Genomic DNA, 16543 nt, shown 5'->3' with positions numbered 1-16543 from the left:
TACTTAATTCTTTTAATTTTACAAGCCAATCCAATATCCCAATCCCACGTCCCAACATATGTTGTATTTGCACATTTGGACTGAATCACAAGCGCATACAATCAATGACCTAAAAACTGAGACACATGTTTGAGTTTCACCACACATGTAAAAGCAAATCATTAGAGTAATTATACATAATTGCCTAAGTCTAAGGCATTCAAATATAACTTAGGCATTTATGCTATTAAGCTAACAAAATGGAGCTTCACCACGAGGGAATGGCAGGAATGCCAAAATATCACATCTCAAAATTGGTTTCAAGGATTTCTTCGGTATGAAAATGAAGTGCAGAATGTAGGGTCGGGACTCAGTCCATATATTTAATTTGGTCATTACTGGGGAAAGTGGAAGTTGTTTAGTACAATCATTAAAGTTGTAAACATTTGAACTGAAGATAATGTCTTTTTTTAATGAATAAAACACAGAAGAAACAAGATCCACCAGGAGGGCAAAATGAAGAAGAAATACCAGAGGTAAGAATAAGAAGAGAGTGAAGATAATAAAACAAAAATAACAATAAAAGCAGTAAACTAACTGTTCCATCTTTTAGGAAACACTTAAAAGTTTGGCAATGGCCATTCCGGGTCAGACACAGCAAGACTTTGAAGTTTGTGTGAGTTTTCTTTCTTATTGGATGTACAACACTGATCTTAAAATCTTTAAATTCATAAAAGAAAATCCAGCAAAATGATGTGATTTAGTAAATTCTTTTCTCAACAATTCAACTTCCACGTGCTTGAATCTTGATCACTGCTTCTTTCTGCTATATTTAGCATGTGATGGGAAAGATGTTTGTTTACCAGAGGCATTATTCATTTGTAAATGTAAACACAGGTTTCTCTCCCACACTTCTCTTTTAGGTTGCCACTTTTGACTATGGGATGAAAGACAAGGATCCCATCAAAAGCGTCTATTTCTACACAAAGAGTGACCCTAAAATAGCAAAACCCATCAATGAGAACCGGGTGACAAATACAGAAAACAGTGTTTGCCGTTTGTCACTCGTGTGTTTTTCTTTGTGTAACAATCTTTGGCAAGATTACAGTTCACAGATTCATGTTGTCATCATTTTTGTCAGGTGTCAAGGCTCCTCCCAGAACGCTTTTCTGAGAAGATCATCAGGGTCTACTGGAAAAAGAGGGAAGATGACACTGAAGAGTGGAAAGAAGCTCAAACAACGTTTGAAGACTGGTGCAAAAATAATGACTTTGAGGTAATATTTGGGCTTAAGTTGTTAAATATAGTACAGAAGTTCTTTATACTCAGGCTGGAGCTTAGACGCAATTGAAATGCTTTAGTCAGTGCGGTTACATGCAAGCCATCAGATCGGATCAATGGCTAAATTACAATAATATTGAGTTATTCAGTTCATGTAGACACCTTAATCTGACAGGAAATCGAATCGGATCGGGTTACTTGCGATTGAATTAAGACCCAAGATAACTCGATCCAAATGCCCACTGAACGTGCACGGAGACGACAGTGGATCGGATCGAGCGTTCTGCGCATGCTCAAGATTTTTTCCCGCGATCGTCACGCGGAAGTCGAAGGAGACGATATTACTGTTGTTGTCGCCGCTGTAAGAAACAAAATAAACAATGAGATGGAGAATGCGCCGTTGGGCATCACGTTTGTGTCATAACCAGCTCATCACAGATGTAGAGGGACGCAGCTTCATCTTGCTCTTCCTTTGCCATCTTTCTGAATGCCTGAGTTTGTTGTTGTTGTTGGTTGTGGAGAAGACGTCAACCGGAAGTGGCTCTATTAGCGATAGTTGAAATGGTATCGTACCGGGGTATGACATGCTTTGTGCCAGTGATTCGATTCATTCACCGCCATATATCCGAGGATAATTACCTCATGTAAACCCACTGAGTGACTTAGAAGCAATATGGTAAGAAGAACAGACACAGAGCAGTTTCACATTTCATATCTGATTAAAAAAGAAAAATAAAACGAGGATCACTGATTCATCCACTTATTAACTTTCAGTCCTTGGTGGTATCTTCTAACAGAGGTTTTTTTTTTTGCAATCCAACAGTTCAAAAACACAAAATGATCAAAACGAAGCAAATGTTATCAGCTACAGTGGAGTCTTTTCCTGCTGAAAATAAAAATAATGCATACCTCTCATTGGACACATTTTGCTTCTACTCATGCATTTGTTTTTTCTGTCTTTATTTCAGCACAATGTGTAACACAAAGAAAATGGCTGAGGATTAAAAGGAAAGGAAACAATCAGCTGCTCTGTGGTGAAATCTAATGAAAAGCTTTAGCAGACTATAGTGACCAACACCATGAATGTCCAGAAAGAAATGACGTGATTGTGTAACAAATTAATTGTTTCATATTCAGAATGTGTTCTATGTACTCTGCATATGTATTTAGGGTTAACTCGGGTTATGCTTCCATGTTTCTTTCTCGAGAAGTAAATGAAACCTGCAAACTAAAAGACCGCTGACTGTGGAAGCTGTAAACCACAGTATAAGTCTGTCATTTACTGATATTATTAATCGTGTGTTTAGCTGTTATGAATATTGAGTGGATTTTTTTTTCTTATCATTATATCAATGCTAATTAAGTTAGTTAGTAAAGGAGGTTAGGTTTGTCCATCTGGTTACTGGTAGAATCATTTATTTTGGTGGTTTGGTTTAGAATATTCTGCATTTTATCACGTTGAATCAATATAAAATACATTCTTAATCATTTAGAATAGATCATTTATTGGTACTACAATTAAACTATAAATATATAAATTTTCATGTTGTCACAGTAAATAACTCAAACTTGCTTAAAGCTGGTTGTGGTAAAGACAGAGATGGTGTGTTGTGTTGATTGTGTGAACATTCATTATATTCTCGTACATAGTGGGTCTGTTAATGGGAGCCTAGCAAAGGTTAACAGGAGTGTGTTCCTGTTTAGATGGTTTGTAAACATATTATAAGGTGTCTATTTTAAATAAAGTTCTTATTCTCTCTATTTTGCATCTTTGTGGAGTTAAACTTTGCTTAAGGGTAAATTGTAATTCAGCATAAATACTGTTTTTATGAAATTATCTCAGATCATTCGCATGCCAATTTCAATATTACGCCCTTGTTGCTCTACTTTCTGTTTGATTTATTTATTTAGAATGAATTTTTTTCATTTTATCAATTCTAGGAAACAACGTAATAATTCCATCGTTCATATTAGGGAAAAGCGATAAAATAAATGTACTATCTTCTAAAGTTTAAATTCTTATCAGTCATGCAGCCCCTTCAGGTGCAGATGGTACTGCTGTCATTCATTCTGCAGCAGGACAGCTACACATAACATGCACAGAGGAGCCCTGGAGCAGATAGCCTGACCCTCACAGAGCCCTGAAGTAAACATCATATAATCAGTCTGGGGCAACATGAAAAAGCAGAAGCATAAATTAAAAACTGTGTATATTTCTCCAATATGAGCAGGGAAATACAGAAAGTGTGTGCAGGTGTAATTTGGAGAACAGCTGCATTTTTAGAGACAGAAAAACTCAAGTCATGTACAAAACATGCAGTTAACCATTTAGTACCTATGGACAGTCTTGGGATTATCATGAACATCACAAGGCAGATACATGACAACGTGGACCATCTGTTATATCTGGATTGTCAGTCTGTCAGGTGGTTCTTCCCCCATACCAGTGAGGATATACTGTGTGACTGCTATGTGATGATCCCCCATCACACAAAATCAGGTTTCATTCTACTTCAACTCACTTGTTAACTTAGCTTGTGAGTGTGCAAGCAGAACAGATAGAGCCAGAGAGTCATGGATGACCATCCACGTCCATCATCTCTGAATTTTGCTTGTAGTTTACTCCTTATCCAGACTTTTAAGTGCTTTCTTTATTTTAGTTCAACTACACAGTTTGACTTTGTTTACAGATGAATTATTCTATTTTTCCTTTTGCATTGACTCTAAATTTTCCCACACAGCTTGTTAAAAAATTCCGAAATTTTAATAAAAATAATCTCATTGCAGAACATTATCTTTCATCTTTTTTTCCTTTCTGTTTCAGCATATCATGTTATTTGCTGGTAGAGTGTCTGTGGTGGTCTCTCTCTGGTCACTAGTGACTAATTTAAAAAACAATTTGAAGATATTGAAAGAAATAAACATTTTTAAACTGCCGCCTTTACAGGATCTGCGATGACGGGTTATTCTATGTAATTGGGGGCGCTGTCAGAGCTTCAGTTTCTGCTGCATTCGAAGACAGCAGCGAAATTGGAGTTTCTGATTACTAACCAGCATATATCAAGGAAACCAATCAGGTCGCAACGTCGATATATCTTGATATCCGGAAAATATCTTCATTTACTTTTGCACTTTATGTAAGCTTCACAAAAGGTAGACTACACAGTAAAGGCTAAATATTTGTTTTTCAAATAATACTACATTGCCTTTAGCGTAAACTTTCATCTGTCATCCTCTGCGAACAGCGAACGACATCAACGTGTTGTTGTGTTGTTGACAGTAAATCAGTGAGATAAATCTGGAGAAAGACGTTTTTTTACAATCGTTGCATCGACAATGCAGATTTAATCTGAGAATGTTTTGAAAGTCTCATTTCCCAACTACAGCGAATGCAGCATTCATGCTCCACATTTTGCTCAACCCTCCGCGTGTCATTGAGAGTTACACGTTAAAATGTCAAGAGGCAGACAAAATACCGGAAGTGTTCAATTTGAGAAAATAAATAGATGAATTCCTATATTTACATATATGTGTGGGTGTTTTTGTGTGTTTGCGCGCGCGTATGTGTTTAGTAGAATAAACACGTGTTGTGTCTTCAGTTTTTGTGGAAAAAAAAGAAGAAAGAACTTAATCTGACCCCATTGACGATTATTCTCTACAGTAGAGTTATCATGAGCCATGATCTATTTTTGAGGTTTTAAAACTGTTTTCCAAATCTCGTGATATCTGATGCTATAGATCCCATAATCTAATCTAAAATTCATTAATATCTATAATATTCAGAGTGTAGTTTTCTATCAAAACCTCACCATCAACACGATATTTTGTGCTTTTATTTTGAAATACAAAACCGGAACATCTGTTTGTGTTCATGTCGGACTTGATGCGCCCGGTGCAAAGACAAAACCCGGGTGTTTTTCACCGCCTGAACACTTTCTGTGCGGGACTGTCTGATCAGCTGTTTCAGCCAACGTGGGGAACGCTGACGTTTTTTTTTATAGTTTCTGGCTTTAATCCGCTTATTAAACATTTGCCGCCTGTTTGTCACGTCGCTATGTCGAATCGTAAGCGCCCAATACCGGACGAGTTTAGCTCCAGTGACCGCTTCAAAACGCCGGAAAAAGGGGTGTCGGTGGTCCGGCTGCCCGGTTCGGACTTCATGCAATGGGGAGTGGAAGAAACGTGCCGGTATCTGCGGAGTCAAGGTCTTGGACAATGGGAGGATGCATTTCGAGGTTTGTGTTCTGGTTTGACATCAGGGGTTGCATCTAAACCCCCCAGTTTTCAGCTCAGGGGGTTTACCTGTCTGTATGCTTGTTGTTACACTTTAGCTGACATCGGTTATCTTTTCTGTTGTGAAGCCCAGAACATCACAGGTGTTGGACTGCGATATCTCAAGGATGCAGAGCTGGAAAAGATTGGCATAAAGTAAGTGCGTCAGCGCGTCTTAAATACAGTGAAATGAGGAAGATGTGACACAGATCAGTTTCCCCAGCTGCCATAATAGTGGTTTCAAAGACCCAGTTGACTGCGCACTTTTGATATGTCTGACTTTGCCTCACAGCATCTTTTGTTTATCACCTCCTCCCCCATTTTAGGTGTCTCGGTGACCGCCTGCAGATCTTACACAGCCTGAGGAAGTTGTGGCAGATAGACACTGAGCCAAACAAGGTATGAACTTCCTCACAGCGGTTTTTTTTCAAGGCTATAGAGATAAGTATTTTTAAAAAAGAAATAAAGGGCCATAGATGAAGAGAACAGAATGGGTGTGACATGTTGAAAGACTAGTTCCCTCAAACCCATTAAAACCATGATTTTAATGGGCTGCTAGAGAAAGAAGAGGAGGTGTTACTTCCTCTTTACTGCTGCTGTTTGCTTTGCATTTAAATGCTGCTCATCTTTAAAATGGTTTCACAATATGACCCAAGGAAAAGATGTAGTTTCTATTTATATATATATATATATATATACACATATGTGTGGGTTCTCTGCTGTTGTCCTGATGGTTTTGGCACTTCCCTCTGTTGATTGTGAGTGGTGACCTGAATCTCTTTTTGTTGTTATTTGCTTGTTGTCAAAGCCGTTTGTTGTTCTTCTTGCTGTCAGGTGTTCAACGATCCCATCCACGGACACGTAGAGTTACACCCGCTCCTCATCAAAATCATCGACACGCCTCAGTTCCAGAGACTTCGAAACCTCAAGCAGCTCGGAGGGACGTACTTTGTTTTTCCGGGAGCGTCCCACAACCGCTTTGAACACAGCATCGGGTACCCTATCAGTTAGATTCACTGTTTATTCTCCTGGGTTCATCTGTTTGCTGTCAGATACACTTAAGGCAGTAAAAGGGCTGTAAATTCAGAGCTCGTGAGGACATTTCTTGATGTGAGAGGATAAAGAGACAGAGTGTGTTTTCTGTTTCTGTTTCTGAGCAGATCAGGCAATGTGAGGGTCCTCATCTCTGCACATTTTTATTTCTATCTTGTATGGAGTAAACGTTGTTTCTGCTGATTATAGGGTGGGCTACTTGGCCGGAGAACTTGTTCAAGCTCTGAATGAGAGGCAGCCAGAGCTCCTCATCTCTCGCAGAGACATCCTGTGTGTCCAGATCGCCGGGCTCTGTCACGACCTCGGTGAGTAATGTCTCGGAAACGCAGCTTTCCAGAGAGGCGGTCAGTGTTTTCAGTCCTTCACCCCAAGACATCAGACTGATGAGCGACGCAGTTTTACCAGTGATTTTTACACACGATGACACAGCAGCCGCTGGTTTTTTCCTTCATTAAAATTTGTGCTTTAAAGTGTTGGTTGGGGTCAGACATCAAGTCATGAAACACCAAAGTCACAAAAACGAAGCTGAGTCTCACACGTTAAGTTGTTTTTTTTTTGTTTTTTTTACCCTTTTCAGGACATGGACCATTTTCTCATATGTTTGATGGCAGGTTTATCCCAAAAGCACGTCCTGAAATTACCTGGAAGGTAAGACTTTCCTTTAGTTACTCAGCCACATGCAGCCTCTTCTGGTCTTCTGACTAATTTCCTGTTTGTGTCGTCGACATGTCCTGTTTTGTTGAGGTTGTGACTCTTCACAAAACTATTTGGTGACTAAGAGGACACAAAGAAACACTAGGTTTTAAAACTGGAATATACTAGCAGAGACATGAATATCATCTGAATTGCTAATGCAGGAAAGTTTGATTTGTTCGGCCGCAAATTGTGAAACTTATCACATGATCTCCAAAGAGCAGCACCTCCATTATTTCAGTGCATTTAGCTGCTGTTTTAGCAAGATATTTTCCACACAGTCTCTGTTTTTTAGAAAATAAGGGAACAAATGCAGATTGCTGGTTGAGGGATAAGGAGTAATCTCTGGAGACATTTTCTTTGAGAATTACCTGGAAAGTCTTGAGCTACATTTCAGTCGCGTGCTGTAGATACCGTGAAGCTGGAGTACCGGCTTACAGCAGCCCGAAGACTTGCTAAACCCGTAAATATGCTGGAAAGTTCTTCTTATCACAAAGCCTTTAATCACATATTCAGGCAAACTCTTGCCTGAACAGTTTTCCTTTCTTTCTGAATCTTCTTTATCAGAGTTTTTTTTAGTTGATGTTTTTTATTGGCCGTTTAAATTCCTGCCAGCCAGAGCTTCTGCACAAAGCAGTTAACGTCAATTGATTTGATAAGAAAACAGTTTAGGGGTTGAAGTGGTGATTGCAGTGTTAAGGCCGATAAGGACAACTGATAAGAACTACTAAGCCAGCTCAGGCTTCTTGTAAGTTGTAACCTCAAGCCTGGAGTCTGCCAAACGTGAGAGATAAGGCACGAGACATTAGTCATGTTTAACCAGAGATGAGCTGTTTCTGTTTGAGTCAGGAGTAACTATGCTTTCATTTTAATTTATTTTCCAATAACTTTGTGCATCTTTCAGCATGAGACTGCCTCGCTGGCTATGTTTGACTACCTGGTGGACGATAACGGCCTGATGATCTGGATAGAATCCACATCCAGCGAGAGATTGAGATCACCTCCTCACTCAGACACACCAACATCATACGCTTCCACGATGGTAAGACACGCAATTTCACACAAGTTGGAAAAGTCAGCATGAATTAACCCACAGTGTCATTAACAGATGAATGTTTCAAAGAGAGTTGTGTAAAAAGATGCATGCTTAATTCATATTAAGTTATATTCCCTCAATGCACACACAACAGCATTTACTTTACAGAGGTCCGATAGTGCCCAAGAATGAGGGATAACAAATCCCATTTAAAGACCAAAACCAGCAGTGACTTAATCCAACTAAGTATTCTTTGTGCATCTAAAGTCCGATGTGGCCTCTTGCTCTGTGCTGTAAATCTGGTTATTTGTCCATGACAAATTAAAATGAACATCAATGACGCATCATTGCATGGGTGACCCTACAACGAACATGGGTTCCGTCATTTATTTTATGCCAACTCTGTTTTAACCAGCAAACTACTCATTAAAGTGATCAAGCCGCAGCAGCAAATGGTCCCCAGCAAGTGCTATTCTGATTTTATGGAAATTACAATATTTTCTAAATAAGTCAGTGTTTTGGAACTGTTTTCTGTCTTTTAAGCAATAATCCTGAAAATATCTTGTTTAGGATCAGTGGTTGGCATTTGGCCATCCCAGTAGTGTAAGTCATGGATTGTGTGATAGTGTGTTTCTGTCTTGGGTAAAATAAGTAGTGATATTACCATCTAAATCAGTACAAGGCCCACATAGCCACACATTCAAAGAGTGTCAGTTACATCAATTTTGCAGGTGTGTCAAACAAAATAACTGTGTTTTATCTGATATCTGTGTAAAGATGGACTGTAAATGTGCCCTGTTGACAGTGTTCGAGAGCCGGGATAAGATTGTGATAGTGATGGAGTACGCTAGCAGAGGAGAGCTCTATGATTACATACAAGAGAGGAGACGACTGCCAGAGACAGAAGCCAGAAGCATCTTCAGACAAATCATCTCTGCCGTTCACTACTGCCACAAGGTTACCTGCACACACACTGTACTCTCTGCAAACATGCCACTGGAGTTCAGTCTAAATTAGGGCATGTAGGCACGTGCCGAACGTTCACTTGAGCATAAACAAATGCTGTGCTGCTAAATCCACTAAATCTTAATCGTTATACAGCTGAAAAACTTGACTTCAGTTTTCAGATCTTTCTGGGTTAAGAGTGCATTAAGCTTCGAGTGTTCTTCACAGTCACACACTGACATATTTAGCCTCCTTCTTCCAAATTAGTGTAAGCCTTGGCAAAGGGTCACCTTTGTTTTCTTTGTTTTTATTGTTGTTTTGTACATAAAATCAACCCCTGTGCCAGAAAGCAAGAATTATCAAGGAAATACATAAATCCTATTATTACACATTAGCTTTGAGGAGCTGTGCCTTACAGTCAGCTGATCTAGGTGTGACCCATAGGGTTTTGTTTGTTTTGATTCTTCATGAATGCCACACATTAGACTGGGATTATTACCCATCTCCTGCAGCTTTGTAGTGTGAAGGCAGGTGGATTTTGTGCTCCTACTGCCCTCGAATACGGTCCCAAAATAGACATAAATGTTCTGGCATGAATGAATTATTGAATGTGCCTCAGAGGTATGCAGGACACATGGTGAACTTTTCAAGGCTACGAGAGAAGAATGAAAATACTTTGATGTTGTCCAAATCAGGTTATAGCCAGGCCACACACAAAAAAAGAAAAAAATAAGAATTATAATATGATTTGCCACACATATTTAATTTTTCTATGTCTGTGGTGTGCAAGACGGTGTCTAAGTCATGGACCATTTCTTCCACAAAAGTGCCCTGAGGAGGATGTGATTAATAAAACAAGGAGGCTCTTTGAGACGTGCCACTCCACTTCCTGGGTGGCCACATTTATCTACTGGGGCTTTGTCTCCTCTTAAGAATTACTGCCCCCTCAGAGTCAGTGGAAAAACCTGATCCGGCAACAGACTTTTCTTCCCGTTGGATCTTAAGCTCTGTCTCTGCAGGCTCCACAGCTGTCTGCCTCTCATTGGCACACAAGTGCTTAATGCCATCAGGATCAGGATCAAATCATCGTCAGATGAAACTAACACAAAGTGTCTGAAAATGTTTTCTCGAGGTTCTCCAAACTCAGAACCTCATGGTTTGCATTTGATCTGTTGCAGAATGGTGTTGTGCATCGAGACCTCAAGCTGGAAAACATTCTTTTAGACCAAGATTTGAATGTAAAGGTAAGACTGATGAGCCTCCATACGACACCAGCCATACTTATTTTTGCTAAATAAACCAGGGTTTCCTTTCAAAAACAAAATATTTATGTTTAATATTAATGATTTACTTATGTCCTCTGCCAGAAGCGTGCTGGCCTCCGTGCTTTTTTATTTTTATCAATAACAATTACATTCTGGAGATTTGAAAACATTTCGGGAAGCTTTTTGTTCCCATTGCTTCAGTGTTTGGTTTGCTAGAATAAAGCTCCACAGAGCAGTCCGTGGAATATTTTTACACCTCTAAGATAAACTGCAGAGTGCACATTCAGAACATACATTGGGGCAATTTCTACCCGCAGTAATGATAATATTTCTCAAACTATGCACACTGAACCTGAACAAACAGTGCAAGGACAACTCAGGGGATATTTTAGCCCTGTCTGGATATTACTGTCCTTATATGGGAACTGTGCATGGTAAAAAGGGAATGCTGGGAATTCAGCAGGCCATCTTGGCACTAGTGCCATTCGGAGGGTTTTATATATATCTGTATATACATATGTCCGTCTGACAGATAAAGCAGAACACTATGTGCAGACCTCTCAGCAGCTTTTCAGTCATTGCCTACCCTAATCACCACAGGTTCTCCACAGCGTCTGCTGCAGGGAAATGCATGTGTCTGTTATTTTAGCACAATAGCTGCCTAATGGCATGTGTAAGAGGATAGGAACAGTGGGACATGTTATGTAAAATTTTGGGTCTTGGTCAAGTATTGAGTCATGCACTGTGGAGCAAAAGTATTTGCATTATGTTTGCATGACATAATTCAACCATTAATAGACCCATTTACCTTTCAGGCACACTGTTTTAGTTTTACTATATCATAGCCTACAGTGCACATGTTAAACTAGAGAAGCTCAAAGCTGCGTTGAAAAATATTGCATTTTACTTAATGTTTGTAGATGGGATATACATGCTTCAAGAAGCACAAACACGCAGCAGGATTAGGATGTATTCATACTGGACTCAGTTGCTGCCTTAGAATAAATAATAAACAGTAGCTGACTTCATCTTCTGTAAGTGAGGTCTCTGCCTTGTGTGCAATGGAAATTAAGCTGTCATAGCGATTATTTTTAACACCAGAGGCTCTGATAGTGGGCTGGTGTGCATGTTAACAATCTCTTGAGATAAAGAGGAGGCGCAGTATGTTTGTGCATGGCTCCTCGCAGCCTGAAGTGACTGATTGTTCTGTTACGTGAGCGTGAGCAGCCTCATGTTTTTGGCTCCACTTCTCTTTCCTCACTTACACTCACACTGGCAAGTGCTCAACAGACCTATTTTTGGCTTCTTTAAGAGAAATAGCTTTGAGTTGTTTTGCTTTAACCACATGACTTGAAGTCTGCAGAACATGCTCACTGAAAAGGAATCCAGATTTCATGGGGAAGAGAGTGAGTGAATTAATTCAATGAGAGACTCATTGTTACATGAACCATCATGTTATGAAGTTCAATCCTTCTGTGCTGGACACGAGTTGGACCCAGAACCCAGGCTGAGGTCTGTCTACCCTAGTGTGACAGGCTGTTAAGTTATCTCAGACTTTTTTTTCACTGAACACAAGTATGTGAACTCACAGATACACATGCTGGAACTGTGTTTTTGTACAATCAGCTGTGACAGTGTCATGAACTTTTCAGCTGTTTTCTTTCAAATTTGGGTTGCAATTTGCTGCATTTTTTTCCATTTGTATGTCCATCGCTTTAATTTACTTTTTGTTTGCTCAACTGTATTGAATAGTGCTCATTTCGACTTAGCGACTCATTTGCTACAGAGCAAGCCCATGTTTTCCCAACATGTAGTTTGTGTGTATGGTAGTAGTGGGAAGGAATGCAAATAAATATAATGAAAATAAGTTATTTTGTATGCTTTTCCCCCACAGCTGGCTGACTTTGGCCTTTCGAATCATTTCCAGAGGGGCACTCTTCTGCAGACCTATTGTGGAAGTCCGCTCTATGCTGCCCCAGAGATAGTAAAGGGGCTGCCATACGAAGGGCCAGAGGTGAGTCAGCACTCGACAGTGAATTTTAGGTTGCTTTTCCCCTGTTTTTCAGTTTGAAAAAACAGCATTTTGTTTTTTACACACTGGCTAGTTTAATATGTTAATCAATGCTCACATCTAGTTTTTTCCTTGTCCAAAAAATGTACAATATGAAATATAAAAGTCCAACTGGCAATTGAATCCAAGGCCATCTTAATATAGGGATTCCTCAACATCCATTGAACTCCACAACCAGTTTAAGAAAGAACTAATTTCCTTAGAACAAGCATTGTATGTAGAAAAATGCGACAGATTGTTGCCCGCTTTAAAGTAAATATCTGAGCACTTGAGATCACATTATAACTTATCTTTCTTTTTTTCTATTAATACTTGAGCAAACTGTGAAAATTATCATATAGATTTAGAATGAGTTGATGATGTAACTGCAACATATCTGGATAAAAAGGGCATTAAAAGACCCTGTAAAATTTCTACTTTTCAACAAGAAATCAACCCTAAAATCTCATTGTTTGGCACTCACAGTGATATAAAGGATGAATAGGGACCTGTGTGTGTGTGTGTGCATCCCAGGTCGACTGCTGGGCACTGGGGGTGCTGCTGTATGCGCTGGTGTACAGCAGCATGCCATTTGATGGGGCCAGTCACACCAAGCTCACAGAACAGATAACCCAAGGCCGCTATCGCAGGCCCAACCCCCCCTCAGGTAAACTCTTACAATATCCAGGCCTCTATTAACGTGGTTAATAGTGTCAAACATCATTGCTTGGGCTGTTATCTACATTGTTTGCCAGTTCTGTTGCTTTAAATAACTGCTGTCCCGGTTTCCTCCAGACGCCTGCGCTCTCATTGACTGGTTGTTGACAGTGCGTGTGGAGGAAAGGGCCACAATAGAGGATGTGGCCAACCACTGGTGGGTGAACTGGGGTTATGAAGAGAGTGTGTGTGACTGCCCTTCTTCTCCTCACCAAGAATGCCCTTCCCCTCTGCTGGCTCGCTACATCGACTGGCAGAATCGTGTCGCGGCTGCTGGCAACATGTCTGTCGACCCAGGGTGCATGTCGTCTCCTCAGCTCACTTCTAACTCACTTTACTTCAGCTTTCCTCTGAGGAACAGCAGCGGAGCAGGAGGAGGAGAAGAAGGAAGGGTACGTGGAGGGATTTTGAGCCTCAGGAAGTCACGTAAAGAGAATACAATTCCCCAGACAGCACTCGGGGGTTGTGGTGTTTGTCCAACAGCTGCATCTTCCACTGCAGTTTCCTCCACTTCCAACACTGAAAGAAGGAAACCCAAAGGCATACTAAAACACCAGAGAAGTTTAGATTCTGTATTCCACAGCTCTCCTAAGGAGCACTCTTCCTCCATATTGTCTAACACCGTTCCCCAGCCTTATCGGACACAAACACTGGCTCACACACATGTCGATGCGTTTTCCACAGGCCTTGCAACTCCCTCTACATTCAGCCAGCCTTCATCCAAGATGCCTAAGAAGGGGATACTGAAGAACTTATATGTTGGGGAAACGGGTTATAACTCAACCAATGAAAGAAGAGACTCTGGATTGGGAGTTAAAGAGAGTGATGCATGTCAGTCAGACTCCAACAAGCATCACACATGTCTCCCAGCAGCACAAGATAGTCCCACCATGCACGCAGAAGCAGTAAGGAGACGGAAAGGTATCCTCAAACGTAACGGCAAGTTCTCTCGCAGTCTGGATCTTCCCGACAACCCCATTTCATCTCCCTCTTCAGCCCCTGCAATACTCCCTGAGGCTCTGCTGCAGCTCATGCAGGACAAGGGGGGCGCTGAGGGCCACCGCAGCCGCCCCTCCAGTGTGGTGAGCGAGGACAGCCTCTTCTCCTCTGATTCATTTGATCTGCTGGATCTCAGTGCTCAGCAGTCACGTCGCAGGATTTTCTCTCGCGGGATGCAGCACAGCAATTGCAACTCTGAGGAGAATTTGGATCAGCTAAGAACTGAGGCAGACGGGGTGCGCGAGGACAGCGAGGCACAGAAGAAAATGCTAGTTTGAGTGAAAGAAATGAGAGGAATAGCTGGGCTTAAGTCCTATTCCTTAGTTCACATTTCTGTGATAAAACACGGGCTGTTAATTTGTGAAGACTGAGCTCCACGGACTCTCCTGAGCATTGCACTGCAATAAACAGCATAATTTCTTCATGTGCTGCCTGCACTGACTGACAAATTAAAGTGTAGCCTGTGACGGCTTTACTGTATTCTGGACACAAGCCAATACAGAAGGTGACTCTTGACACTTAAACAGGACCCACTATCTGCCACTGTGACTGAATTCTCTGTTTAATGGACTCACTCACACAATAGATCTTCTTTGAGGATTTTCCTGTTTTCTGCTCTGGCAAGCCTTGAAAATCTGTGTCTCAGTGCTGTGATCAATGAAAGCATCATCTTGGAAATATGACTCTATGCATAGTGAGTGAGTGAAACACACGTATGTGTTTTCAACCACCTGCTTTTTTTGCAAATATAAAACAATAGAAGTGTAACTAGAAAAGTTAAGAAAAAGGAAAACTCATTGTTGTCTGTGTGTTGATGACAGGAAGGTGCGATCGAAGCCTGCTTATTAAATGAAACCTGATCTACTGTGCATGAAGCATGTGAGAAAGCAATAAGAGAACCACTCTTTTAATGTTCAGTGCACACACAAAACAACTAGAAATATCACAGTTTCACCTTTTTTCCACCCTGTGGTTTGACTGATGCGGTTGTAATTACAGCATCTTGTTACACGCTTTTCTTCCTCTGAAGTTGAGAATAAACACCATTGATGGTTTACCTGGATAGTATTGTGCTGCTTGGTGGGAACGACTACTCTACTGTGGTGGAAATTCTGCCACTAAACCTTTGTAATACTTCATTTCTTATAAGCCTTATATGAACATCAATAAATGGGTTCAAGCACACTGAAATTTAGTTGCAAGTAGATACGGGGACACATTATGATAACATATCGTATTGCAGCTGTGTTTTCCTCTTATCTCTTTCAGCACCGTGTTCAAATGTTCATACATTGTGGATTCTCACAAGAGGGACTAAGTTGTTTTTTTAGCAGATTCATTGATAAGCACATCTGTGTACGACGACATTTAAAAGAGTTATAAAACTTTAATGTTTTTATTTCAGCAAATGCTACATAGGGAGTGGAAGAGGCTGAAGTGTTATTTTATTTATTCCTCACAGTTTTGTACTGTGCGCAGTTTGCTCCTTTGCACCAACACTCACCGTGTGACGAGCAGTTCAATAGCTTTGCTTTTTACAGTGACACCACCTGTGCTGCTGTGGAAGTTTAAGGTGATGTTTGCAGTAGATGTTTCCTGTTTTAAATCCGTTGTTTTGATACTGTGAGAAAATGATTCTGTTTGTGTGTGTTCTGCTATTTCATTCTGTCCTGGGGGGCAGGGAATAAATTATGTGAATCTGAACGTTTCCAGTTGTTTCACTGGTGAGTGACCAGAGAAAGCAGCAAGAGAGGATTTCCTGTGAACCAGAATTGTATCAGATGCGTGAGATTTTTGTTCCAAAAAGCGTGACACAAGACAGAGAACTGAGGGAACGTTTCAAATGAAAGACATCGAGCCATCTGTTTGACTTATATTCCACATTCTGGCTCATTTTGCATAAAGACGAATTGACAAATCAACTGTGCAAAGTTTTCAAAAAAATCTATTCCTTAACATAATCCTCTTGTGTTGCAGGCCTGTCCATCATCACCGTGAGGTAAAAACCTTGTAACTCAGATGTACTAACCAAAGCCCCATACCTCATAAAATCCCCTCAAACCTGATTGGACTCAGTGGCAATCGGATCGGATTAATGGCTGAATTACAATAAAACTGAGTTATTCAGTTCATGTAGAAACGGATCGGGTTACTCGCGATCGGATTAAGACCCGGGATAACCCGATCCAAATGCCCACTGAACGTGCACATAGACGACAGTGGATCGGATCGAGCGTTCTGCGCAAGCTCGAG

At 40.6% G+C, this 16543-nt stretch overlaps 1 protein-coding gene and 1 long non-coding RNA gene across 3 annotated transcripts; both read left to right on the top strand.

Annotated features, from left to right (window-relative positions):
• The first annotated feature begins 1105 nt into the window (after positions 1-1105).
• LOC140272267 (uncharacterized) lies at positions 1106-3019 on the top strand. Its single transcript, XR_011907904.1, has 2 exons — positions 1106-1255; positions 2229-3019. It is a non-coding gene; the product is annotated as an uncharacterized lncRNA (long non-coding RNA).
• A 2262-nt stretch (positions 3020-5281) lies between these two features.
• Positions 5282-15994, top strand: LOC140272264 (deoxynucleoside triphosphate triphosphohydrolase SAMHD1-like). 2 transcript variants are annotated; one of them, XM_072367659.1, is made up of 7 exons: positions 5282-5495; positions 5622-5688; positions 5859-5931; positions 6367-6527; positions 6775-6890; positions 7163-7233; positions 9120-9247. In XM_072367659.1, the coding sequence occupies exons 1-7, from the start codon at positions 5315-5317 to the stop codon at positions 9144-9146; spliced, it is 696 nt and encodes a 231-aa protein (XP_072223760.1). In that variant the 5' UTR covers positions 5282-5314; the 3' UTR covers positions 9147-9247. The 2 variants fall into 2 exon arrangements, with proteins under 2 accessions (XP_072223760.1, XP_072223759.1); XM_072367658.1 differs by lacking the exons at positions 5282-5495; positions 5622-5688; positions 5859-5931; positions 6367-6527; positions 6775-6890 and adding exons at positions 10438-10503; positions 12419-12538; positions 13109-13241; positions 13370-15994 and having other exon boundaries at positions 7168-7233; positions 9120-9271.
• Positions 15995-16543: the final 549 nt, after the last annotated feature.

This window comes from Leuresthes tenuis, unplaced genomic scaffold (assembly GCF_036924035.1).
Source record: "Leuresthes tenuis unplaced genomic scaffold, fLeuTen1.0.hap1 SCAF_16, whole genome shotgun sequence".
In the NCBI taxonomy this organism is placed as follows: Eukaryota; Metazoa; Chordata; class Actinopteri; order Atheriniformes; family Atherinopsidae; genus Leuresthes; species Leuresthes tenuis.
This window is presented reverse-complemented; position numbering and strand designations above follow the sequence as displayed.